Source organism: Dama dama, chromosome 30 (genome assembly GCF_033118175.1).
Source record: "Dama dama isolate Ldn47 chromosome 30, ASM3311817v1, whole genome shotgun sequence".
Classification (NCBI taxonomy): Eukaryota; Metazoa; Chordata; class Mammalia; order Artiodactyla; family Cervidae; genus Dama; species Dama dama.
The window spans coordinates 19,104,984-19,131,739 of NC_083710.1; the positions used below are offsets into that span (position 1 = coordinate 19,104,984).

The 26,756-nt window shown below is 41.8% G+C and overlaps 2 protein-coding genes across 6 annotated transcripts in view; one reads left to right on the forward strand and one right to left on the reverse strand.

The window, feature by feature from the left end:
• Positions 1-15,652, reverse strand: part of NUFIP1 (nuclear FMR1 interacting protein 1) — a 29,248-nt gene extending 13,596 nt beyond the window's left edge. The window contains exons 1-6 of one of the 2 annotated variants that reach the window (XM_061133065.1): positions 15,206-15,652; positions 14,135-14,217; positions 12,573-12,671; positions 11,940-12,002; positions 11,170-11,246; positions 1,674-1,766 (exon numbers count right to left, since the gene is read on the reverse strand). In XM_061133065.1, coding sequence (XP_060989048.1) covers positions 1,674-1,766; positions 11,170-11,246; positions 11,940-12,002; positions 12,573-12,671; positions 14,135-14,217; positions 15,206-15,611 — 821 coding nt within the window. In that variant the 5' untranslated portion in view covers positions 15,612-15,652. The remainder of the gene's footprint in view (positions 1-1,673; positions 1,767-11,169; positions 11,247-11,939; positions 12,003-12,572; positions 12,672-14,134; positions 14,218-15,205) is intronic. The other variant, XM_061133066.1, reaches the window with a different exon arrangement.
• A 77-nt stretch (positions 15,653-15,729) lies between these two features.
• GPALPP1 (GPALPP motifs containing 1) overlaps positions 15,730-26,756 on the forward strand; it is a 32,721-nt gene continuing 21,694 nt past the window's right edge. For all 4 annotated transcript variants that reach the window (XR_009691430.1, XR_009691431.1, XM_061133829.1 and 1 more), the window contains exons 1-3: positions 15,730-15,921; positions 23,363-23,495; positions 24,512-24,619. Coding sequence is in view for 2 of the 4 variants with exons in the window: in XM_061133829.1 (XP_060989812.1) it covers positions 15,834-15,921; positions 23,363-23,495; positions 24,512-24,619 (329 nt within the window). In the remaining 2 variants the exon portion in view is untranslated. The remainder of the gene's footprint in view (positions 15,922-23,362; positions 23,496-24,511; positions 24,620-26,756) is intronic.

The window sequence follows — 26,756 nt, forward strand, 5'->3', positions numbered from 1 at the left end:
ATGAGGAAAAGGTATAACGTATAACAATACCACATATTGAACAGGACACAGAGAAATGAGATGCAGAGTCAGTAGGCATATAAATCAGTACAACCATTTCAGAAAACTGTTTGCCTGTATCTATCATAACTAAACACACAGTAAGCAAGCACTCATGTCCACAGAAGACACTTAGAAGAATGTTCACAGCAGTTTTACTCACAACAGCCCAAAGGAGAGACAACCCAAACGTCCAACAGCAGAATGAATGTATCGGCATGGCCAAAAAGTTTGCTCCGTTGTTTCCATACCACCTTACAGAAAAACCAAAATGAACTTTTTGGCCAACCCAGATATATTCTCACACCTGAGTTCTATACAGCAGTTAAGAATGGATCTACAGCTATATACAACAATATGGATGAACAACACAAAATAATTTTGAGCCACAGAAACTATACCAAAGAAGATATACTATGTGATTCCACTTATACAAGGTTCCACTTCCCTGTGGCTCAACTGCTAAAGAATCCACCTGCAATGCGGGAGACCTGGGTTCAATCTCTGGGTTGGGAAGATCCCCTGGAGAAGGAATAGGCTACCCACTCCAGTATTCTGGCCTGGGAGAATTCTATGGACTGTATAGTCCATGGGGTCGCAAAGAGTTGGACACAACCGAGCGAATTCCACTTCCACTTTCATACAAAGTCCCAAGAACAAGTAAAATAAATCTATGATGATAGAACTCAAAAGAGGTTACCTTTGTGGGGAGGCATGGAACTAGGTAGGAAGGTCTAAGAGAGAAAAGCTCTGTGAGGTAAATACATTCTATATATTATTAATCTATGTGGAAGTTACACGGGTATGTAGGTATGTGTGCATGGACAAATTCATCGAGTTGTACACAATACAAAATAAAATGGGAAAGTTCTGTGAAGGTGAGGTACTAGGGAAATGGGACGTCTCATACACTGCTGCTGGGAGAGTAAACTGGGATAGCTTCTATGACAGATATTTGGCAGTTAGCTATCAATATTATGAATATATGTCTCTGACTCAGCAAATCCACCTCTAGGAACGCACCTTCAGAAATATCTGCACGTGTAAAATTTATGTACAGGGCAATAAGGGCAACTTTTTATTAGCAAAAGATTGAAAATGAATGTCTGTCAATAGAGAATTGGTTTAAGGGAAAAAAAGACAACCTTGTCAGGATATTCCTACACACCCTCAGACAATGAGGAGTCTTGCTTACATATTAATACAGGACAATTTATTATTTGGCTAAAAAAAGCAAGATGGAAGACTATATCGAAAAAGGAAAAAAAACAAAAAAGACTATTATCTATGTGATGTATACAAATAAGATATCTCTAGAAGGACAAAACGGGTTGCCTCTGGGAAAGAGAACTGTTCAGCCAGGGGACAAAGACAGAAAAGACCTGTCAATATAAACCATTTTGAAAACCATGTAAGTATAGGGTATTATTATACTCCTACTATACCTATGAGTACAGGTATATTATTTTAAAATATAATTTTAAAAATTCAGCAAAAAAGTTACAAAAGCAAAAATTTCAGAATTGAAAATACAGAAGTTTTAGGATTTGGGTGTGTCCTCTTTTTATTATTTGTAAGAATGTACATTCATTTAAAATGAGCACTGAGAGTGCGAGCAGCTTTCAGGAACTCACCCATACTGTGTCGTCGTCAACACCGCTCCTCTCCTTTCCTTTTCAAGTTTTAACTTTTTCTTCCTTTCAATATTAGCTAGAGTTGGGTAGTTTCTAGAAAACAATAAGAATCCATTATAAAAGGGCTTTTAGAGTACAGTTTTAATTATGCAGTCAAGCAATTGCTGCATTTAACAGTTTCGGTTTAACTAAAAATGACTGACACAGTAAATTGATATAAACTTTTAATTCCTTCTAGATTTTTTTAAGGGTAACAAAAGTAGACTACAACGATGCTACTCCAGATTTTTTCAGGGTAAAAAAAGTAGGTCTACAACGATGTAGACCAGTGGCCAGTCCACAAACTCTGCTACCAGGTAAGGAACTTACAGTAGAATGCAAGTCAAATATATAATGTGATGAAATGGATGTAATTCATATGTTTGGCACATATCCATAAATACTGTAAAAAAAAAAAGTATTTTCTTAGGCATGTACTTATGCAAACACATACTAGTAGGTATATCCAAAGTTACCAAGATAAGGAAGAGACACTTCTCAAAAAATAAACAGTCCACCAGGAAGGACAAGAAAAGCATGGTTATTTCTAAAAGAACAACTATAACAAGGTACAAAATAAATTAAGCACCCCCTTGGGAGTACAAAGATTGGAGGGTGGGGAGGAAAGATCATTATCTAGATGAAGAAATCCACAAAGAAAGGAACACAAAAGACACTGGCCTTAAATGGTGTTAACAGACACAAATCCAATGGGAGAACGTCAGTGTTCTAAGCAGAACAGACAACGCAAGGTCTAAAAGTGAGAGAGATACCCAGGGAGTAGCAAGTGGTTCATTTTGGATGCAACAGTTACAGGCAATCAGACCAGAAAGGGAGGCGGGGGCCCAAATATGCCTTGAATGCCATACTAGAAAGCCTATTTTTGATTCAGGGGTGATGGGGAGCCACTGAAAGTTATGAACAGGGAGAGAGATGAACAAGGCAGTGAGTGAGATTAAATCTGACAGCAGTGTGCAAGATGAATTGCTCTGACAAAGCTTTCTTTGTTCCTTGGCACAGCTGTGGGGAAATGGAGGCACCAAACTTTGGTGGTGAGAGGAACAGATCCTAGGAGGGCGAACACAGAAGCTCTCCTACCACTCAGCCTGGCTGCTCATCAGAATGAATTCTGAGAAACATCAACACACCGCGTTCTGCCATTATTTCGAGGACACTGTTTCCACCCTTCTTTTTATAACATCTGCATCACTGATGTGCACAGCTCAGACAATATGCGGCTCATGGGCTGGGCACATTGGAAGATAAGAATGGAAATGACATTGAGTAAGCGGTGAAGTAATTAGAAAAAAAAGCGATGGATTTCAGCGCGGACAGGACAAAGCAATCTACCCAGCCAAGAAAAATGAACTTCATAAATAAAACATGATTAATGTACAAGCTATAAATAAACATAAGAGGAAAAGACCAAGGTCACAGGAGATAAAAATCTGACAGCCAGTCAGCACCGCATGACTACACTTTCGGAAAGCAAACAGAAGGACCCCAGCGCAGGTAGGAGTGTGAAGTCCTCCTCTCACGACACTCACAAGTGATCAGAAACTCTCAGGGCGACACAGCCAGCTTTGTACCGCGAAACTGAAAAGGAATGTTGAGGAAAAACCAAACTTGGGAGGGATTCAGAAGGGACTCACAGATGATTAACAGGACGAAAAATAAAACCTCCGAAGAAAGATGAAGGGAACTGGAACAACTTGCAGCCTTTAAAAGAGGAAGAGAAGTGACAAAAACACCACAATCTTAAGAAGATGGCCGACAGCTGTTCGCCATCTGAAGACAAACTCCACATAAGCAGAGATGACGAGGGAAAAGGCGATGACTTTCACAGGCCCCACAGTGTCTAGACATGTAACGCACAGCTACTCAACGCTTCTCACATCTCTGAAACTCACTTATTCTTACTATTTGTGTTTCTTTAACATTTCTCTTCTGAGTATTGCGGACCAACCCTGACTTAACATGTTGGGCTATATGCTAAACACAAGGACGTGGTCCTACAGTGGTGCGTGAATAAGCAAGCAGGCGGTGTGGAAGTGCTTCTCAATGATAAGGAATATACAGAATTTGTGACAGCAAGTGGATTTTAGGTGAGATACAAGAAAGAACCCCTTAAATGAGACATCAAGAATGTTGTGGAAATTCCTTTGGTGGAAGTCTTTTAAAAAAAACAGCTCACTTTTTCTTTCTGGCTGATTAAAGTTATCACTTTCCTAAAGGTAGTGGCTGTTTATAACCCTCCCAAAGTTGTAAGATTTTGTTTTTCAGTGCTTAAATAAAACTTTCTTCCCCAAAGTTATACCACTCCCAGGAACACAAGACCTAGTTATACATACAACGATCATCAGGAAGCTCCCTCCAGCAACATACTACTGAGATACAAGATTAAGGAAAAGTCTGGATCTTGGATACAGACACAGTTCAGGTTTCTAAAGTACACAAACACACAGCAAACTGTTGGAAAAAAATATCACAAATGGTCTTACACTGACTGCACAGTTACATAATGATAAAGCTTAGTTCAATATCTCCTGGTAAAGAATGGATGTTATGACGCTATAAAGACTGTGAGAAGTGATATTTTCACAGTTGGTTTCTCTATTTTTATCACTTTTCTCCCTACTTCCATCTTTCCCCAACACCCCAAAAGGAAATGACCCTAAAACTGTAACACTTTTTTTCTTTCTCTCTTTCACTTCTTAACTCCTCTTTGCCTTCCCCTTGCCTAAGCCATAAGCCTCCAGTGACAGCTCTTGAGCCCCAGAGTCAATAAATGGGCAACACGGAACCAATAATTATCTTGGCACATCTCATTCTGGTTATATCTTACCCTTTCCTTCTCAAATCTCCACCCACTCACTGGCTTTTCCCTTAAGCCTGTTCTCTAGAAAAACACAATCTCTCTGGACTCTCACTGAACCACAGCTGCTTCAACCCAACTACATTTTTATTTCAAAGTCTTTTCAAACTTCAAAAAGATGTAGCATTCTTCAGGAGCACACCCCCGCTGCTGGAATTCTGCAAGAACTGGGGGCGCAACTGTTCAGCGTTTCCTCAGAGCCAGTTAACTGCTGCAGTAAATAACACAGAGCTACTCCACCTAGCGGACACCCCATTGGCTCTGAGGTGGGTTTCAGTCTTGAAAAGCCAGGCTTTGGAAATGAACCTCTCTCTCTCAATTTTCCCTAATGCCAAGTCATACAGCGTTTGTACCCCCAGAAGATGGGAATGAAGAAAAAATCACTTTGAGTTTTTTTGGCTGCGATCTCTTTTTTTGCAGATTATTAGTGGAAAGCCTTGAGGTTTTTAATTGAACAGAACTCCATATGTTTGTCGGAACTACACATTAGAAAAGAATAAATACCACCTTAAAATAAATTGGGGTGGGGAGAGGGGTGGCATGACCCCTCTTACAAGAAGTCTTACAAAACGATCTGATTGCTCTGCCTTCGAAAGACATCAGGTATCCCTTGACTGACAGTGTTAGCCCCACGTGGCAAAAATGAAGACTTCTGTTGCCTGTGGTCTCCTGGCAATTTATAGATCTTCCTACGTCCCCTATTAGAGTGAGGGTCTTAAGAGCAAGAGTCTACTCCTGTTTTTCAGGACCCTTGGTCATACACAAAACAATCCTTGCCTTTTCAAATACTGAACGCCATGCCGTACTAAGTCACCTCAGTCGTGTCCAACTCTTTGCAACTCTGTGGGCTGTAACCACCAGGCTCCTCTGTCCATGGGATTCTCAGGTAAGAATACTGGAGTGGGTTGCCATGCCCTCCTCCAGGGGATCTTCCCGACCCAGGGATCGAATCTATGTCTCTTACGTCTCCTGCATTGGCAGATAGATTCTTTACCACTAGCACCACTTCAGTTCAGTCGCTCAGTCGTATCCGACTCTGCGACCCCATGAACCACAGCACGCCAGGCCTCCCTGTCCATCACCAAATCCCGGAGTTCACCCAAACTCCTGTCCATTAAGCTGGTGAGGCCATCCAACCATCTTATCCTCTGTCGTCCCCTTCTCCTCCCACCCTCAATCTTTCCCAGCATCAGGGTCTTTTCAAAAGAGTCAGCTCTTCGCATGAGGTGGCCAAAGGATTGGCGTTTCAGCTTCTGCACCAGTCCTTCCAATGAACACCCAGGACTGATCTCTTTTAGGATGGACTGGCTGGATCTCCTTGCAGTCCAAGGGACTCTCAAGAGTCTTCTCCAACACCACAGTTCAAAAGCATCAATTCTTCTGCGCTCAGCTTTCTTCACAGTCCAACTCTCACATCCATACGTGACTACTGGAAAAACCACAGCTTTGACTAGAGGGACCTTTGTTGACAAAGCAGTGTCTCTACTTTTTGATACACTGTCTAGGTTGGTCATAATTTCCCTTGCAAGGAGTAAGCATCTTTTAATTTCATGACTACAATCACCATCGGCAGTGATTTTGGAGCCCAAAAAAATAAAGACAGCCACTGCTTCCACATCTATTTGCCATGAAGTGACAGGACAGGATGCCATGATCTTAGTTTTCTTGGGAAGCCCCAAATACTGAATGTTTACCTCTAATTTCAAACTAAACTCTTGTCAGGAAGTTATTTAAAGCTATAAAGTATATCAACATAAATTCAAAGGTGGCTGAGACTTCTATTAGCAAACCAAACTGGTCTTCCACCAGGGACTTTAGATAAATACACACTACCGAAGCTAGTTCACATGTTACTATTCCTTAAGTCTCTCCAGCCAGTGGAATTTTTTCCTTTAAAGCACGTGCTGCACAAAAGCCACAAGGTGGCAGAGCTGACGTTCGCATGAGGAAAGCTACTGCAGAAAGGAACGCGTTCAAATACAGATCAGCTTGGCTTGTCTCAGTGATGACTTGTCCTGTGAGATGAGCATTTACTGTTCAAAACCACGGCAGTTTAAGTACCACTAATTATATTAATTCCAACTATCATTAATAATCAGATCAACACTGCCCAATTTCTTTAACAATGATATACAATTTATAACATAAATTAAAAATATGAATCTCAGTACAATTTCTCCAACCGCTTACTTTGAAGTACCAAAACAGAATTATACCCACAACAAAAATATATTCAAATCTCATTTACATATATCAACATTTATGTTGTTATTGTTCAATTGCTAAGTCATGTCCAACTCTTAGCAGCAGACCAGGCTTCTTTCCAGGCCTTCACTATCTCCCTGAATTTGCCAAGATTCGCGTCCACTGAGTCGGTAATGCTATCTAACCATCTCATCCTCTGCTGCCCTTTTCTCCTTTTGCCTTACAATCTTTCCCAGCGTTAACATTTATAACCATCCCTTGTACCTATGCCACCATGGGATATAAACAGTCACATAAACTGTGGGTATTAACATTTCTAAAGATTGCAATTTTTTTTTAAAGACTCATAAGCAAAAAAGTTCATCAACAGGACCAGAATAAGGGGCATCTACACCAAATAGGCAGAAGGGATACCATATTCAAAGAAGGACAAGGTATTCCTCTAGACGGGTGAGGAAAAACATTCCCCCAAATTTAGGCTGGCAGGACTTCAGCTGGACTAAAGCAGTGAGCAGAACTTCAAGGCTGGAAAAGGTAAGATTTTCTAGAAGCAGCAGCATGATCAAAACTGAAGCTAAAAGTTCAAAGAACCTGCTTGGGATATGATAAAAGGAAAAACAAGTCTGGCTGGGACAGAGTTCTATAAGCAAGCAACGTGCGGTTAATCAGAAAAGACAAGACGTATGAAGCCCACCTCATACGCCTCTCACTGTCAGTTCCAAGGCATTCTGTTTTCACTGGCATTTGAATTGGCTAAAATAAAATCAGCTTAACAAATTTATTTTTATATTTTGTTCTACATAGTCACCTATATAACTAAGAAATACATGCATATTAGCATCTATTTTGCATGAAAAAAAAAAACAGCAAACGCAAAGAGAATAACCTAACCTTGCTGGTCAAGTCAATTCCTTAAGTGTGATAACACTGCTGAATATTCACCTGCAGAGCACCTTAAGCTGTGTGGTTTTCTTCAACACCACTGAGCAACTGAGGCAGAGCTGAGGCTTTTGCCGGTGGGTGTGATGAATGGCAACGGAATGACGGAGCTGAGCTGCTGAGAGGGGTGGAAGGGATTTCAACTTGGCAGGAGGCCAAGATGCAAGAGTGCTGAGGAGAAAAGAAGGTAAAGGGGGGTAAGAGATGAGAGGTCTCAAGTCGTCCAGGACTGGTGCCTTTCCCAGAGGTAGAAGGGACAGGGAGAGAGCTGGGTGGAACAGAAGTTAGGCCCAAAGAGGAGTAAGCCCAACTTTGGGACCTCTGGCACAGAAAGCCCAGAAGATCAGATCCATGGTGCAACCGTGAAAATAAGTGGCAGAAACTGCATGGAGATGAACGGCCATGGAAACTGGAAGGTAAAGAGGTGCCGGATGAACTCTACGGTAAACTGAGAGTCCCAAAAAGTCAGTGGAATTCAAAGTATACACACTTCCGGTGGAACTGCAACCCCAATAGCCAAGACAATGGCAATCCCTCTTGTTAAGAATCATGTGGAAGGGTGTGAGAGCTGCAGAAAGCTATAGAGACAGAGGGCAGGAAACCCCAAGAAGGGCCAAGCAGCAACCGTCTGGAATCCACATCAAGGCGGCCCTATGTGTCCCAAAACCAGTCACTCTGGGGGTTTGTTTTATTTGACCTTTCCACAGCAATCTGCACTGACCTCCACATTTCCTGTCTTGAAATCCTCCCCTCTCCTGGCTTCCACAACAGGTCCCATTCTGAGTTTTCTTCTACTTCTTGGGCTCTCGCTCAGCAGGCTTGGTTTCACTCCCTGTCACACTATCTTCCCTTTCTCTGTAGTGGAGCAGAAAGGGAAGATAGCTTGACAGGGAGTGAAACCAACCAGTTTTCATATAAACTGAGAAAACTGGACCCACTGTTCAATTTCTACTCTGTAGCTGTTTGACTCTCCCACAATCCTCCACTCCACCCTCCTTTTCAGTGTCTAAGAAGGAGGCCCTCATCTAGCCTGGAAGAGTGGGGTGTTCCTTGACAAAGCGAAGTTGAGTGGAACCTGGGCTTGACTGGGAACTTAGTTCTTAACGTCTTCTGAATTCATGGTTTCATGATTTTCGAATGTCTCTCTCTAGCCAGTCTGGTCTGAGTCACAATGCCTACACAGCATCTTCAAATAGATGTCTTGGAATTTCCTCATACTCAGTGATGTCTCATAGCAACACCCCCATACATCACCTTCTTCCAAGGTCCCTCTCTCAGTCACAGGCGCCACCTCATCCCAGCAACTTGGACGTCTCCTCCAAACCTCCTTCCTCCTCAACCTCACATTCACTCAATCACCAAACAATGCCTGTCTTCACCTCCCAAGTGTTCTCTATCCACCTCCTTCTCTCTGCCCCTACAACTGCCATCTCTCAAAAGCTGCTATCGTCTCTTACCAAGGCCCATGCCAACCCGAGTACTAGTCCCTGCCCCCCCTTATTTCTTCCCAACTAGGTCGAAGTTCAACTCAACGTCCCTTCATCAAGGAACACCCCACTCCTCCCGACTAGATGACGTCCATCCTCTTGTGTGCAGAGGAGGAAGGTGGAGTGGGGGATTTGGGGAGAGTATAACAGCTACAGAGTTTAATAATGGGTCCAACTTTCTCAGCTTACATAATGACTTAATTTAAACAACTGCTAGAGATAAAAGAACCAAAGATGGCAAGTCAGCGACTCATTTCAGACCTTCCCTATTGCCTTAAGTGAACGCAAAACTTGAGAGATTAAACAGCTTACACAGTTAACGTCTTAGTTGCTTTATGTGTAGTGTAGTGTGTTGGTTGCTCAGTCGTGTCCAACTCTTTGCGACCCCATGGACTGTAACCCAGCAGGCTCCTCTGTCCATGGGATTTTCCAGGCAAGAATACTGGAGTGGGTTACCATTTCCTTCTCCAGGGGATCTTCCCAACCGAGGAATTGAACTTGGGTCTCCTGCATTGCACGCAGATTCTTTACTCTCTGAGACATCAGGGAAGCTGGGAGTTGCTTCATAATCATTGCCAACTAGTAACTACTGTTATTCTCCTCAAAAAATCAAACATCTATCAACACAACACTGGCTAGCACCACTGAGCCGCAACAACTTCTGACTGACCAGAGTCAGAGGAAAGTCAGTGGGAGAAAGTCAGTGGGGAAAAACTTTTGCAGATAGGACACTTCTGATTCATCTAACAGGATATAATCTTCAATACCATCATCACCAGGGCCTCAGAAACTAAGTGTCAGGAAGTGGAGCTAACTCTTCCTGTTTGATTATTCCTCTGTGCAAAGTAATTTTTCAGTATATGTGCTGCTGAAGTGAGCACTCCTCCGTGCAAAATAATGAGAAAAAGATACAACCAACAGATAAAGAACAAACAAGTAAAACAAACAAAAACCAAAAAAACTGAATGAAGTGGAATCACAAGGAGAAAAACATTATACCTGTAAAGAAGCCACCTAGAAGAGATAAGGCGCTTTACACGCACTGCTTCAAATTCTTCACTAAGTCAAATCATGGCACGGTCCCAACTCCTTTGATTTCCAAGTCTGACTATGCTAAGGCTTCTTATCAATGCCAAGATTGGTTCCTTTCATGTGAAGTTGAAGTTAGTTGCTCAGTCGAGTCCAGGTCTTTGTGAACCCATGGCTGTAGCCCACCAGGCTCCTCTGTCTATAGCATTCTCCAGACGGGAAACCTGGAGTGGATAGCTTTTCCCTTCTCCAGGGGATCTTCCTGACCCAAGGATTGAATCTGGGTCTCCTGCATTGCAGGCAGATTCTTTACCATCTGAGCCACCAGATTCTTCCCATACTGCACCATTATCACGTCACTGTACTCCCTCTGTCTAGCATACTGCAAGCATTCAACAACTTTTTAAAAAATAATCAAAACAATAAACATAGCAAAGTATTAAGCTTTTTTTTTTTAACATAGTACCACCCATCACTGCCTTGTATTGAACATCAAACTGAGGGGGCACACAGCGGCTCCCCTCAAAGAGCAAAGTCCCATTATGACATCAGTTATTTATCAAGAGTTCCTATTAGGTCTACCAAAAGCTACATTTAACAATAGCCTCATATAATACAGTTGACAGTCCCATTTCCTAGCAGCAAGATTATAAGGGAATGCAATGAATCAAAACTACAATAATAAAAATTGTGTGATTATCATACATCAAGTAACAACACTCTCAAAGTCACTGTAAACCAATTCTGAAGAACAACAACAAAAGTTAGGACTGGCCATTTTGAGCTGAACATCTGCAATGTTATAAAAGACCAAATTTCCTTTTTCAAATTGTCCTTAGGGCCAGATGGTCTTTATTTTGAAGTACTCAGACCTGCCAGGGTAAAAGAAAGTTGCTGCACAAGTTCTGAACTCTTTACTCACTTTCTTCTTTCTTCCCTCCATCTTGCAATCTCCTCTGGAGTGTCTAACTTGATTTTCTTCATACCAGGAGCATGCATCTAAGGGGAAAAGGCCTGGTGAATATCAGGAAGCATACTGTATGCTTTTGACTAAATCTGAAGAATTATAGGGGATAATGAAGATGCTGTACCCAACAGTACATTTACTAGGAGAGAGAATTTTAAAACTAAGCAAGCAAAAAAAAAAAACAAAAAAACTAAGCAAGCAGGTTTTATCTATCCTTACTATGACTTTTCCTTTAAAGGAAAGTCCTTTTCCCTTTTTCATATCTTTAGTGCTATTGATTAAAAAGAAAAGCAAGCCATGATATAATCTCAGTTATAAAGCAAATGTAATCAATTTCTTGAGTAATATTAGATATTCATATGACTGACCGACCAACTATAGTTGAGGGAATTAGCTAGAGAAATGATGAGTACACAAAACAATCTGAAACAGCACAGTTTAGTAAAAAAGCACGGAATTTGCAGCTAAGAAACCCAAGTGCAAGAGTAAGTTCTGAGGCCCTAGGCAAATCATTTTATAAATCTGTTAAACAGGGCCAAGATTTATCTAGTCCACAGTGGATGATGAGGATGAAATTGAATAATGGATTATAAAAATGCCTTACCAAGTACAAAGGCTCATGAATGTTGCTTATTATTAGGCTATGTAGATAAAGTGTTATGAAGATAACAGATCAATAAAATAAAAAGAGCGTGTATCGAAAAAAAAAAACAACAACAACTTACATTCCTCCAATGGAACTGGACAATCTTCTCATGTGCACTAAAAGAGCAATCTACCTCGGGGCACTGTAAGGAGTTTGTTTTTTTTTTTTAAAAAAAAAAAGACTCAATTCAACATTTCCCATTAAAAATGTACCCTTCTACTATACAGACAGACATATTCTGGCATTATTACCTAGTATCCTGTCTATGTGGTGTTATCTGTGAAAACTTACAACAATAGCAAGACAAAATTCACTCCATAACCAAGTTGCGCTCTAAAAGTATATAGCACAGTAATACATAGCATTCACTTCTCCATTTGAGTGAACGCAGGACATCAGCAATGTTGTAAAATGTTCTTATTTCCTCAAGTAGAGCATGACTCCCACAAACTGAAGAGCACTTACCCAACTAAGAACTTCCTAACGTTTTTCCTTCTCAACAGCTGCCAGACCTCCCTTAGCCTCTGCCATCCTACCAACTCCTGAAGCGGAGGCATCCCACCCTCAAACTGCAAATCCCAGGGTTACTGTCTCAACTTGCCTTCAAACAACATTTCTATGATCACTCTAAACTTTTACAGGAAGAAAGCTCAGAATTCCTACCAAATACACCCATTTTGCTAAATAAAATCAGGATAACCAAAAAACCTACTTTTGTATGTTCGGACATATGTTTATCATACTTTTCTTGATTTTTAAAACCACGATCACAGGTATCACAAAAATAGTGAAAAACAGGTTCCTTTCTTTTCTGCAAATAAAAATGAAGAAGCATTAGGCTTTGGGTGAGAACTCAATCAGCAGTAAAAATATGCAGGTTTTGATTTTTCATATACTCTTACACGTGGGAGAAACTTCTGAATATATTTCTAATGAAGGGGTGATTCTGTTTCTTCAACACATACATTAGGAAAAGCCAGATTTGTTAAAAAAAAAAAAAAAAAATTTAAGACTTCCCTGGTGGTCCAGCAGTTAAGATTCTGTGCTTCCAATGTGGTGGGCAAGGTCTGATGCCTATTCAGGGCTACCCAGGTGGCTTAGTGGTAGAGAATCTGCCTGACAATACAGGAGATGCAAGAGATGAAGGTTTGATCCCTGAGTCAGGAAGACCCACAGGAGGAGGAAATGGCAAGCCACTCCTCGTTTCTTGCCTGGGAAATCCCATGGACAGAGGGGCCCGGTGGGCTACAGTTCATCAGGTCACAGAGTCAGACATGACTGAATGACTAAGCAGGCACGCCAGGGAACTAAGATCCCACATGCCACCAGGCATGGCCAAAAAAAAAATTTAATCTGAATAGAGTTAATATAAACCATGAATAGATTTCAAACTGGTAATCTAATTAAAATGCAGTAGAGCATATGTCAAAATAACCTAAAAATAAATATTTGTAAACACAACATTTCTTCCTTTAGGATAAATAAAAGAGTGTGTGTGTGTGTGTGTGTATGTATATAAAACTACTAAATGAGAGAAAATAACTAGGTAAATATTAGTTATTTTCTTATTCCCAATTTACTATTTTTATGTTTAAACATAAAACAAAAAAGATTATTACAATGATAAGACTATATAGGAAGTAGACTCCAATTGTTCAATGTTGAGATTATGTTATTAGATATATTACATATTCACAGTATTTTGTAAATATCAGCAACACAGTTTTGATACCAAAATGAAGACTAGTAATTTCCTGATGTAGATCTTATTCAATTTATTCTAATGACATTATTTATACATCTTAAAAGTCGAAAGACCAGACTGTTAACCTACATCAGAATAAAGGAAATCTATTTTAAGGCTCAGTTTCTGAATATAATCAAGGGTTGAAAACACACAAAAACTTTTCATTTCATCCTTCCCCTCCCAATCTGCTAGTAAAATAAATATATATATTATGTATAAGTATATATCTTTTACTTCATTGAAATTCAATAACATTTACATTTATCTGTAATCATAATTGCCCATATTTACTCCTGATACTGTATGTAAATAGATTGATTGTTTTCTTTTTCTACAGTTTCTCCATTTTTTCACAAGAAGATTTTGCTTGAAGTTTTTACTTACAGCCAAGACCCTTAAAGATTCTTTTATAGCAAAGCTATGGTGTGTCAACGATGAATGCAAAACAGAGACAGTTATGACAGATGAGATATGAAGCAGTGACATAGGGACCAAAGTGTCACATTTTAGAACATCTTTAAAAATACCTTTTTTTTCTGTTTTCTTCTGGGAGAGCCACTGAAGTCGTTGACCCTTGCATCATGCTTTCGTGGAAAATAAGTATGTTTAACTGGAAAACAAAAAGATCCATAAATGTTAAAAACTGTACGATTATTTAATATTTTGCTAGAGCACGTCATAAATACTTGAGTTACAATAGTGGCAGCTCACTAGAATCCTCCTGCAATGCCGGAGACCCAGGTTTGATCCCTGGGTCAGGAAGATCCCCTGGAGGAGGGAATGGCAACCCAATTCACAACTCTTTCCTGGAGAATTCCAGGGACAGAGGACCCTGTCAGGCTACAATCCATGGGGTTACAAAGAGTCCGACAGGACTGAGCCACTTTCACTTTCACCCTTTCTAGGAAGAATAGTGATTCACACACAGTTCCTGCCTCAAGGCCTCTGCACTTAAAAGTCTCTCTGCCTGCATGGCTAAGCCCCAGACATATGCACTGCAAGAGACTCGGGTTCCATCCCTGCATCGGGAAGAGCCCCTGGAGAAGGAAATGGCAACCGAGTCCAGTATTCATGCCTGGGGAATCCCATGGACAGATGAGCCTGGGGGGCTACAGTCCATGGCGCCGCAGAGAGTCAGACACGACTTAGCTACTAAACAGTAACAACTGATCCCTCACCTCCCTTGTCTCTGCTTCAATGTGACCTTACTCATGACTGACACTGACATTTAAAACTGTGACTCTGCTTTCTCTCTCCACAGCACTCACTGCCTTCTAATAGGCACTGCTTTATTTTGGTTATTGTCTCTGTCATCTTACACCAGGAGATGTCAAGGCCTAAGATAAGGATTTCTGAATGTTTTGCTCACTGCTGTACCCTCACGTCCTGGCTCATAGTTGGAATCAACCAAATAACTGCTGAACTAAATGAACAAGTCGGGAAATCGTAACTGTGGAACAAACTGTGAGACATTAACGACCAGACTCCAAGAGAGCAAGGCAGTATCAGAAGAAGAGAGAAGAAGGGTGGAAGAGGAGGAGGAAGTAGGGATGGAAAAGAAAGATAAGGGGTGGTACGGAAAGGCGTTAACAACCTACCTGGAGTGCTGTGGGGCTGCTGATGCCAAGGAAAACTACCAGGGGACTGCGTCCAGTACCGTGACGCTGACGCCTGGAAATTCCAGGAAGGCTGGCCGTTGAGTTGAGGCTGAGAATCGAGGGGGGACTGGGCGTCAAAGGGGGGCTGCGCCCCAGGAAGAATGTGGGCGTCGAAGGGGGGAGGTGCCCCGGGGAAAGTGCGGGCTTCCGCGCGGGGCTGTGCCTCTAAGGCAGGCTCGGACCCTGCTGCGGGAAGCGACGAAGGCGGCGGCGGCGGCGGCATCGCCCACAGCATCCAGTTGTTCGGCCGCGAGGCTCGGTCGCGTAGAGGCCCCAGCGTGGGTGTCAGCTCGGGGGCTGGGAACCACCCGGCGGGAGGGACGGCATCACCAACCGGCTCGCCCATCGCCACCCGCCTGGTAGTCAACCCGGCGTGCGAGTGCGCAGCAAGCCTTAGGCGTCACTTCCGTTACCGCCAATAGCAAAGATCAACCAATCACAAGCTGAAATGTCATCGGCCGGCGCCGGAAGAGCTTCCCTCGCGTTCGGCGCCTCGCGGGCTACCCGTCGTGGAGTTCTGACTCGGCTTGGAGACACTTGTGTACGCCTGCAGTGTCTGACCCCGCGGATGGCGAGGGATCTGATTGGGCCGGCCCTGCCGCCCGGCTTCAAGGCCGGCGGGTCGGCGGAGGACGAGGAGCGGGACTCCAGCCCCGGTAAGCGGCGGCGAGTTACCCGCCCGCCGGCCCCTTCCCGCCCAGTCTCTGGCCTGGCCCTGGTCCCGACGCCTGGGAGGGCGGACGCCTGGCGAGTGGGCGCGGCCGGGTCCGAAGTAACTCTCCTTCCCAAGCGGAGTCCTAGGGGCTGCAGAAACTAGCTTTGGCCTGTAACCATGATCACAATGAAGTATCCGCACTTAGCGCTTAATGGACTGCACCCTCAGCTAAACCGTCCATACGCATTTCAGTCCTTTAACCCTCCTGGCCACTGCGTAAGGTAACTATTCTCGGTGATACGGATGGGGACACTGAGACTCGGGCTGTTGCCCATGCCGCATCGCTCGTTAAATGGCAGAGCCCTATTTAGAGCGAAGCCCGTGCTCCGAACCTCTGTGCTGTCTTGCCTTCTGACGTACAATGAATGCCCTTGGATCTTGCAGAATCTTTGCCCTCAAGCCCCCGGCCAGCCTTCCTGCCCCTCTCATCCTGTCATTTCATCTGACACACAGTTCAGCGCTCAAACTTGTCCGAGTGTCTGCGCAGTTCTTCAGTTCCCTAGGCTCCTTCGGGCTTTGCCCTGCCCTTTTTGACATACCTGACAAACTCCTACCTCATCCTTTGAGCCCTAACTTCAACGTCAGATCAGTGAAGCCTTTCCAAACTGTCTCGCCGTCCTCTCTACCCATGGGGGGTTTTTTTGTTTTGTTTTTTTCCCTACTTAAATACAACAGGTATTTAATACACTCTTGAAATAATTTGTTGATATAGCTGTCTCCACCCATTGCTCAGTAATCTTCTAGTCTTAACACACAACTGGTACCTTGTATTTGCCAAAGAAAAAGATTCTCGGAGCCCTCCCTGAGCATCCATCTCCTTTCATGTTTGTTCTGATTTGTAGCCTGGGGTTGACTGAAGTTAGAAAACAGTAAAGCTGAAGGAATAACCCTCCCATTTCTGAATCTTAATTTGCACTCTTGACTACCCAGAGGCCATGTTTCCACCTAGAGATTTTTTTCCAGATCTTGGTTTCTCTGTGGTTTTTAAAAAGTAAGTGTTTATTTTTGCAAGGAAAGTTCCCTTCAACAATGATTGAAGAAAAGTGGAGTTAACCCAATTTTTTATTTAGCACACAGGTTTGAGATGGACCAAATTAATTTTATTTGAATACTCTGGATAACTGAATGTTGGGAAATGTCACCTGAGATCATGTTTAAAAACTGGGGTGAAAATGTTTTCTCGAGACAAGTCCCAACATCCAGATACTGCTTTGTGGAAGTTGAGTGGAACCTGGGCCTTTCTTACTCTGACTTTATTCTCTTCATCTGCAGTAACCTTCATACCACTCATCTCAGCTACATTTGCAGTCACACGCCGGACCTTATTCCATTTCTGAAAAGTTTTTTGGGGAGGGAGGGAGGTACCTCATAGCTTGTGGGATCTTATTTCCACGACCAGGAATTGAACCCAGGCCCTCCACAGTGAGACCATGGATTCGGAGTCCTAACCACTGGACTGCCAGGGATTTTCCACATCTCTGAAAACTTAAATTCAGTCTCATTCTCAGCCAGAACCCCTTATTCATACATCATTCTTCCTTGGTTACTCTCGTTGTTCAGTCTCTAAGTTGTGTCCGACTCTTGACTGTGACAAGGTTGCAGAAACCGTGGAACTCAACACTCTTTCAGGAAGAGAAGGAGAGAGCAAGAGGGGCTATCTGGGAACCACAGGTTACCTACAGGATGGTCAAATTGTTGTATTAGCTATTGAGTTACTTCTATATCTGGCAAAGGTGTGGATAAGGCAGAGAAGGAAGGGTGGATCAGTGGTAGTTGTTGTTCAGTCGCTAAGTTGTGTCCAACTCTTTGTGACGCCATGGACTGCTGCATGCCAGGCTCCTCTGTCCTCCACTATCACCCAGGGTTTGCTCAAATTCATGTCCATTGAGTCAGTGATTCTATCTAACCATCTCATCCTCTGCTGCCCTTTTCTTTTGCCTTTAATCTTTCCCAGCTTCAGGGTCTTCTCCAGTGAGTCGGCTCTTTGCATCAGGTGGCCAAAGGATTGGAGCTTCGGCTTCAGCATCGGTCCTTCCAGTGAATGTTCAGGGTTGATTTCCTTTAGGATTGACTGGTTTGATTGCCTTGCTGTCCACAGGACTCTTAAGGGTCTTCTCCAGCACCACAGTTGGAAAGCATCAATTTTTCAGTGCTCAGTTGTCTTCATGGTCCAACTCTCACGTCCACAAATGACTACTGGAAGAACCATAGCTTGACTGTACAGACCTTTGTCAGCAAAGTGATGTCTCTGCTTTTTAATTTGCTTGGTTACTCTCATCACAGTTTTTTTTAATCTTTGGTTTTAGTCTCATTGAGCCTCTCTGCCTCAGTCCTAATGGACCTCCTTCCTTTTATTGTTTCTGTCCCTGCTCAACTTAGCCTCTGTGGTCTATCCATTCATCCGTTCTCTTGTCAGTATCTTCCACTGCCTTTTCCCATCCAGTAATTCTATAAATCCATCTGACAAAAATTCCACCCTGGATCAGTCCAGACGTTCACCCCTAGTGAACCACACCCAGGCTTCCACATGCTGCTAGATGAAACCTCACCCCTCCAGAGGCTATTGCTGCTGCTGACCATAATCTCTTCCCTGGCTGGGTCAGCTCTGCCCTGCTATCCTGTGATGTTTTCTCACACTGCTGTCCGCCCCAGTGATCAACTTTAACTTTTTAAAGCCTACTCTTTCTTCTTTAGCCTCTCTCTCCATCACAGAAAAAGTAGATGCCATCTTAAAAAAACTTCCTCACTTTTCTGGTACTTTGCCTAAAAACTCTTACCAATTTCACTGTGAAAGTAAACAACCCACCAGTTGTCTCTCAGCACCTTTTTTTAAATAGCTTTTTCTATTTATTTATTTTTGGATGCACTGGGTCTTCGTTGCGGCTTGCGGGCTTTCTCTAGCTGTGACAAGCCGGGCCTGCTCTAGTTGCGGTGTGTGGGCTTCTCCCTGCAGCGGCGTCTCTCATTGTGGAGCACCGGCTCTCGGGCACACGAGCTTCAGTAGTCGCTGCTCATGGACTCAGTCGTTGTGGCTCATGGCCTCTAGAGTACGGGCTCTGGAGCTCTGGTACACAGGCTTAGTTACCCGGCGGCATATGGGATCTTCCCAGACCAGAGATGGAACCCAGGTCCCCTGCGTTGGCAGGCGGATTCTTAACCACTGAGTCACTAAGGAAGTCCCTCTCAGCAACTTGTTGCTAAATTCAAGGCACTCTTTTCAGTCCTGACCTTGCTTGACCTCACAGCAACATCCCCCACCCCACTCCCACGATCCCTCCTTCTCTCCTCTCTTGGCTCCAGCCACTCTGAGCACATTTCTAGATGCATCAGACCCTTCGGCTTGCAGTTCATCACAGGTGCTTTTCCCTCTGCGTGGACCACGTTTGCCCCAACCCACACTCTCTTTGCCCAGCTAATTCAGTCTCGTCTTTTGGCCTCAGCCCACCCATCGCTCTTTCTAGGCAGCTTTCTCTGATGTCACTACCTACTCCCATCAAAAGACACTTGGATGCTCCTTATTGATATTTCCATGACTTAAACCTGTCACAGGATCAGCAAGCTTTTCCTGGACCAGACAGTAAATATTTTAGACTTTGCCCATCAACAGGCAAAATCAAGATTATTGTGAAAGTCTGTATGAAACAAAAGAGAAAACAAATTTCCACAAATTTTTTTAAGTCTCATTGAATTTGTTGCAATATAGCTTCTGTTTCATGTTTTGGTTTTTTGGCTGAGAGGCACGTGGGGTCTTCGCTCCTTGGCCAGGAACCGAACCAGCACCCCCTTCATTGGAAGGTGCAGTCTTAACCTTGGGACCACTAGGCAAGTCCCTAAGTTTTTATTGTTGAAATTGAAAACATAATATAGTTCTTTTGTAGTATAAACATACTTGTGAGAAGAATGGAATTGCTTTAGAGGGAATAACATTTTACTTAATTGGGGTTCAGAGTCAGTGTTTCCTGTTATAATCAATTGCTGATCTGTAAAGAGGTCTGATGTGATATATACTGAGTACTTCTTTTTGTGTCTGCATAATTCTATCTGATAGGTATTACAAGGGGAACATAATGGAATGTATAAGGCATAATCTGTATTCTTATGGAAGTTGTAATCTATTGGTGAAATTACTACTGCAGTGGGAGAGCTGCCTTAATAACACGCATCACTACTCTAGGAGTGAGATGGAATTGTTCATTACAAGCACCTAAAACAGTATTTTAAGACATTTTCTATAGTTCTGAAGAATGATACCTATAAAAAAGTGAAGCCAGGCATATCCTCAATTTTATTAGGAAGTCTGTAATGGGGCTTATATTGTACTAACTTATGTTTTCAATATTCTTTTTTTAAAGTATTACCATTTCTTAGTATTATTTTATTGTGTAGTAATTATTTCTTTTGACATAACCCAAATGGAAAATAAATAATGCTATATCTGAATATTACTTTTCTACATTATTTTTCCTGGGATCATTTTTTTAAAAAATAAGGCCTGACATTCTTCTCAGAGGAGTTTTGTCTTCATCTGTTTATTCCCATCTTTAAACATATCCCATGTGTTTCTTTAAAAATTCAAGGCAGATTTATCCCTTAGTTGTAATACAGCACATGTTTAACCCATTTAACCTTTTAACCATTTGAACTTTACAAAAGAATATTAAAACCTCATCTTGATTGGAACAAACCCAGTAGTATCAAATTGACAAATTACATCAATAACACCCATATTTAAGAAAAGGAAGGAGCAAAAGAGAAAAAAAATAAAGGAAAAAAGAAAAAACTTCCCTACTTAATATTTAGAAACAAGAAGATGGAAAAAAAACAATCATGGGAATGAAATGTAATCTCTTAATCTCTTATGGGATTCCCTGGTGGCTCAGAAGGTAAAGCGTCTACCTGCAATGTGGGGGACCCAGGTTCGATCCCTGGGTCAGGAAGACCCCCTGGAGAAGGAAATGGCAGCCCACTCCAGTACTGTTGCCTGGAAAATCCCATGGACGGAGGAGCTTGGTAGGCTACAGTCCACGGGGTCGCACAGAGTCAGACACGACTGAGCGACTTCACTTTAACTTTTAACTTTAATCTCTTTCATGTTAAACTATGACTCCCTAGAATTTTGAAGAAAGGGTTATTTGTAGAAGGTGGTGTTCTCCCCTTCTTGCTATATTCTAAAAGATGCTTTCTCTGGGATTAGTACTACATACAGAGATAAACCAGAAATCAGTAAAGGCACTATTCACCACAATCAGAAGTCATATGTAATCTCCATTTGTGGTTGAGGAATATTTACATACTAAGACATTAACTATTCTGCAATCTTAAACAGCACTGGGAGACAGGAGTTCTGTCCCTTAATTCTTAATGTTTTCCGCCTTTTGCTGCTTGATTATTCTTTTCTAGGCATGCTGTGTTACAAGTTTAGCATTTTTTTCTAAAAGTCCTTCCTTTATTTAATGATATATAGAAAAAAATGCATCCAATTTGTTGAGACAGGGACTTCCCTGGCAGTCCAGTGGTTAAGACTCCACACTCCCACTGCTGGGGGCATGGGTTCAATCCCAGGTAGGAGAACTGAGATCTCACATGCTGTGCCGCATGGCCCAAAATCAGTCAATCTTAAGAGAAAAAAGGGAGGGTGTGGCATGGGAAGGTTAAATAACATTCAAACCACACAGCTAATAAGCAGCTCAGCTGGAATTCATGGCTAGAGTCTGACCCCAAAGCATACATTGTAACTAACCCCTTTATACCATCCCTTTTGTCTTGTCACTTTGCTTAACTTTGCTTTAGCTACACAGGCCTTTTTGTCCCTCAAGCACTTCAGGCTTGTTCTCTCCATAGGACCTTTGGAGCAGGGATTCCCCCATCTAGAATGTTCTTCCCTCAGATTGTTCCATGGCCACTGTCATTTAAGTCTCCGTACAAACGTCTTCTCAGGGGTACCTTCCCTGACCTCTGTCTTTAGAATTACCCTCCCACACGTTCACAGTCACCTTTTTAATTTATTTTCTAAGTTATGTCTCTAGAAGTATTTACTCAATAAATATTTGTTGAATGTTGACCCTTTGTTGAATGTTGTTTGGTGTAGTGGTTAAGAAGTTCATATCATAACTCCTCTGTTTAGTTGTGTGAAATTGGGCGAGATACTATCTCTTTACCTCAGTTTCCTTGTCTGCGAGATAGAAGTCATACTACTGTCCTGATAAGGTTGTTGTCAGAATTAAATAGGTAAATGCACAGAAGTCTCTCTTAAGTTTTTGTTGCTGTTAATATTAAGGGAATAGCATACCTGGAAAGCTCTTTGGAAAATCGTATTTCCAGGTCCTCCGCCAGGCCAGCTTGAGTCAAAATCTCTGGGGTAAGGGCCCAGGAATCTTTTTTTTTTTTAATATTTTGGTGAATTTATTAAACATCCAGGCTTGAGTTTTGGCATCACTGCTTAGAATTGACATAGACAGTTTTATGTGTGTGACATCATGCAATGATAATTTTTGCTGAGCCGTAAAGTAAGAGCAGTTGGCTCTGTTAGTGGGCCCAGAAGACCATCATCCCTCCCTCAGCATCCCCACCCAGTGCAGCCTCGTTCTCTTTTCTGAGTCTCTGTCAGGAAGGAGCAGAATTTAGAGTGTGTCTGCTTTTGTCTCTGCTTGGAAATCATCTTGAACAGAAAACTAACTGAGAAGTATGGTAATGCTCGTAAAGATTTTTTTTTTAAGTGGTGATTCTTAGTCAGCAACCAGAATGGATAATTTTGATTTTTAACATAATAGAGTATGAAATGGCAGATTTGTTGTTTGGTTAACTCTGTGATGTACTATCTACCATATGCTGTCTGTTAGTGAAAAAGAAATCATGAAACCATTTTGGCAGTTGCACCAACCAAAATTACAACCAATGCAAAAACTGTAAGATATCAGGGACCTTACATGCTGTTGCTATATTTATAAGTTCGGGTTTTAAAGTTTTTGTGACTCTCACAGTTAACGCTGTGTAAGACATGATCTCTGCCTTCCTGGAGTTGGAAAGGCTAAACCACTATACGCAGAACAAGAGCAAAGGAGATTAAAGTCCGTAATAAATGGTAGCCCGCCAGTGCTGTGAATTTCAGAAAATAAAGTGTGAAATGTCAGCTCGGGCAGCGGTCCCCAGCCTTTCTGGCCCCAGGGACCCATTTCGGGGAAGACAGTTTTTCCACAGATGGGGTAGGGGGTGGTTTTGGAGTGATCTCAGGCACATTGCATTTATTGTGCACTTGACTATTATTACATGTGCCCCACCTCAGATCATCAGGCATTAGATCCTGAAGGTTGAGGACCCCTGAGCTAAGAGATTGACTGAAACAGTTGTGACTACTTATGACAAACACAAGACATCTTTTTCAGTTGCGGGACCGGCTCTGCCCCCTAATTATAAAAGCAGTAGTTCAGAGTCATCAGACAGCGACGAGGACAGTAGTTCTTTGTCCGAAGAAGGAAATCAAGAATCTGAAGAAGACGACACTGGTCCACCGGCACGGTCAGTCCGTTATTACGTTAAATGGTAAACCACGCTCCGAATCTGGTACATAATGGTTTGAGTAGATAGCTGGTAAGGGGCTTCCCTGTGGCGCAGATGGTAAAGAATCTGCCTGCAGTGAAGGAGACCCGGGTTCAATCCCAGGGTCAGGAACATACCCTGGAGAAGGAAATGGCAACCCATTCCAGTATTCTTGCCTGGAGAATCCCATGAACAGAGGAGCCTGGTGGGCTACTGTCCATGGAGTCTCGAAAGAATCAGACCCAACTGAGCAACTAACACTTTCCCAAGGAGCTATCATAACCTGCATTTATACAGCACAAGAAGAAATCACTTCATATTTCATTTCCTCATGAACTATACCTTTTACAGAAAAATGTATCTTGGTAGTATATAGCTCCAGAGATATCTAGAATTTCAATATACGTCTTTTATAAAGAATCTTTCCATAAGGTATTATTGAAGGGATTAAATATTATGAATAAACCATACATCTTCTTTTAAAAATTATGTGTGCAGTGTGTGCTTTTTAAGTAAATGAAGAATTCCCTCTGATCTAGCCTTACTCACCCGAGGCCCATGAAGATAAGAAATCAAATCTTTATTAAGGGATAGCAAGGGTTTTTTTAATGCATTTTAATGACTAAGGGACAAAAATAGCAACCCTTACGAAAGTGAATTTAAAAGCCAATGTCATAAATTCTTTGCTTAAAAATATCTAGCGAGTAGAATATTTGAAACTTCACTGGTTAGAGTCTTTATCAACACAGAAAATACAGAAAATTGATACATCACTGCTGTAGAGAAGTAACCAGTCTCTATTTTGACCTCAAGTGAATTCCCAGGAAAGATTAGTATAAGATCTGTGGTACCTTTTCTTTTTTGCTTGGCAAGACAGATTTATTGTTTCAGAATTTATACAACTAATTGAAGTTAATATGCCTTTAAAAATTAAAAATTTCCCTATGAAAAAACTTCTGACATACATGCATAAAATTACACTACTATGTTTGCAGAAAACCGAGGAGAAATCAAGATGATGACGACGACGATGATGATGATGAAGGGTTTTTTGGGCCAGCTCTTCCTCCTGGATTTAAAAAGCAAGATGATTCTCCTCCACGGTAAGAATGTGTACCCTTTCAGGCCAGTCTTTTCTCGTGTCTATTAATTCATTAAAGAGTTGTCTGAAATTGTTTTTTTGTTTGTTTTGTTTTTTACTTTTATTTTTTTGGCTGCGTTGGGTTTTAGTCGCGACGTGTGTGATCTAGTTCCCTGACACAGGATCGAACTTGGGCCACCTGCATTGTGAGCTCAGAGTCTTAACCACTGGACCACCAGGGAAGTCCCTGAAATTGTTTTTTAACTTATATAACATTTGAAATAAATTTGAAGTGAAAAAAGTTTTTAAATCCACATAAGAAAAATAAATTATTTACATGTTTATGACACTTAACAATTCATGAAAAACACTCACGTGACTTATTTGATACAACAGCATTCTGTGATAGGCTGGGTGAAACGTGACCCTTTTCCCTTTTTTTTAAAAAAACAAAGTTTTACATGTAGCCAATGACTAGAATCCTGGTAATTGATATTTTTTTTTTCTTTCTTTCTTTCTTTTTTCGGCTGCACCACTTGACATATGAGATCCTAGTTCCCCAACCAGGGATCTAATTCAGATATCTCCTTAATTATTTATTGAAAGAACAGGCAAATCCCTATGTACCAAATTACACAGTTAACTGAACCTCAAATGTGTCATCCATGGATTAAGATAGCAACACACCCCTTACAGAATTGTCATGGTGATTGAGATGTCATATCTGTATACATATATAAACGTGTGACTCTTCTATAGTGCCTAGCACAGAATAAACATATAGTAAATATTGTCTTCTCGAAATTATAAAATTTTTAAATGCTGAATATGAAATTGCACACCAAATTGTTTATAATCCATAACAGTATATCCCAATGTGCAAGAACAAGTAGGAAAGGCTGTTGTATGTTTTATGTTCAGAGGTTGTAATCACAATTGTCAGCTTCTAATTTTCATATAACTTTCTGGAAGTAACTGCCTCTGACTACAACTCAAAAAAACACTTTTTGTTGTGAATATAAAACAGTCTTTGTAATGGTGTCTGCAGATAAAAGGGTGCTTATTATTAAGAAAAAGAAATAAGAAGGCTGGGCAATCCATGGCTGTTTTTGTATGGCTCCCAAGCTAAGAATGATCATTGGGGGGCCATTAAAATGAAAAGACCAAATTAATATGCGGCAGAGACCAAACGTGGCCCTCAGAACCTAACATCTTCCGCCTGGCGTTTTATGGGAAACGTGCTGACTGCTGGGATATAACATGCCTTTCAAGAAAATAGTTATTAGAGGCAGAGCAGTTTCTTGAGAATTCTATCTTGACGATAATAAAATATATCTTTGAAATAAACAGGTGGTAGGATATATTGGAAGCAAAACCTTCCATGAGCCTGTAGCATGCCGTGGTTATGTTCCTTTACTATATTTTAAGGTTGTATGTATTAGTAATGTTAACCTCACAAAATTCCCTGAGGCCAGAGAATTGAGCTGTACTTGCATTTGTAGATCTGCTAAAAGCTCAGAAAAAACTCTTACATCACTTCCTTATACTTCATAAACTGATTTGATCTCTCTTAATAGCATACTTCCGCATTTTTCATACGTACAGTTGTTTCGGTTCATAGCAGTTTTATGAACCCAGACAAGAGGTAACCAAGTGGCCAGGATCAGAACCCAGGCCATGTGACTCTGGTACTGTTTTTGCCCTGCCGGGAAACCTGTGTGTAAAACTCTGGTTGGACAGTGCTGCCTGGGAAATTCAGCTTAGAACATTCCTGCCATCTTGGTTGCTTCCACTCACACAGGGCCATCTCTGGAAAAAGGCAAAGATAGAATGGAGAAACTTAACAGTATGAAAGAGAGTAGAAAGTAGCATTCCTCTTTTTGTTTTTTCCACACAAAAAGCACTTTCTCTTTCGAAGACCTAGAATTTCAGCAAATTTTCTCTTTTGAACAGAAGTTAGTTGCCTCAGACTGTGGCAGTAGGGCAACTTGAAAGAAAATGAACTTTGCCATCAGATAGACCGGGGTTCAAACTCCAGCTCTGGGGACTTCCTGGCAGTCCAGTGGTTAAGCCTCCATGCTTCCAGCGCAGGGGATACAGGTCTGACCCCTGGTTGGGGAACTGAGATCCCATTTGCCGTGCAGCGTGGCCCAGAAGAA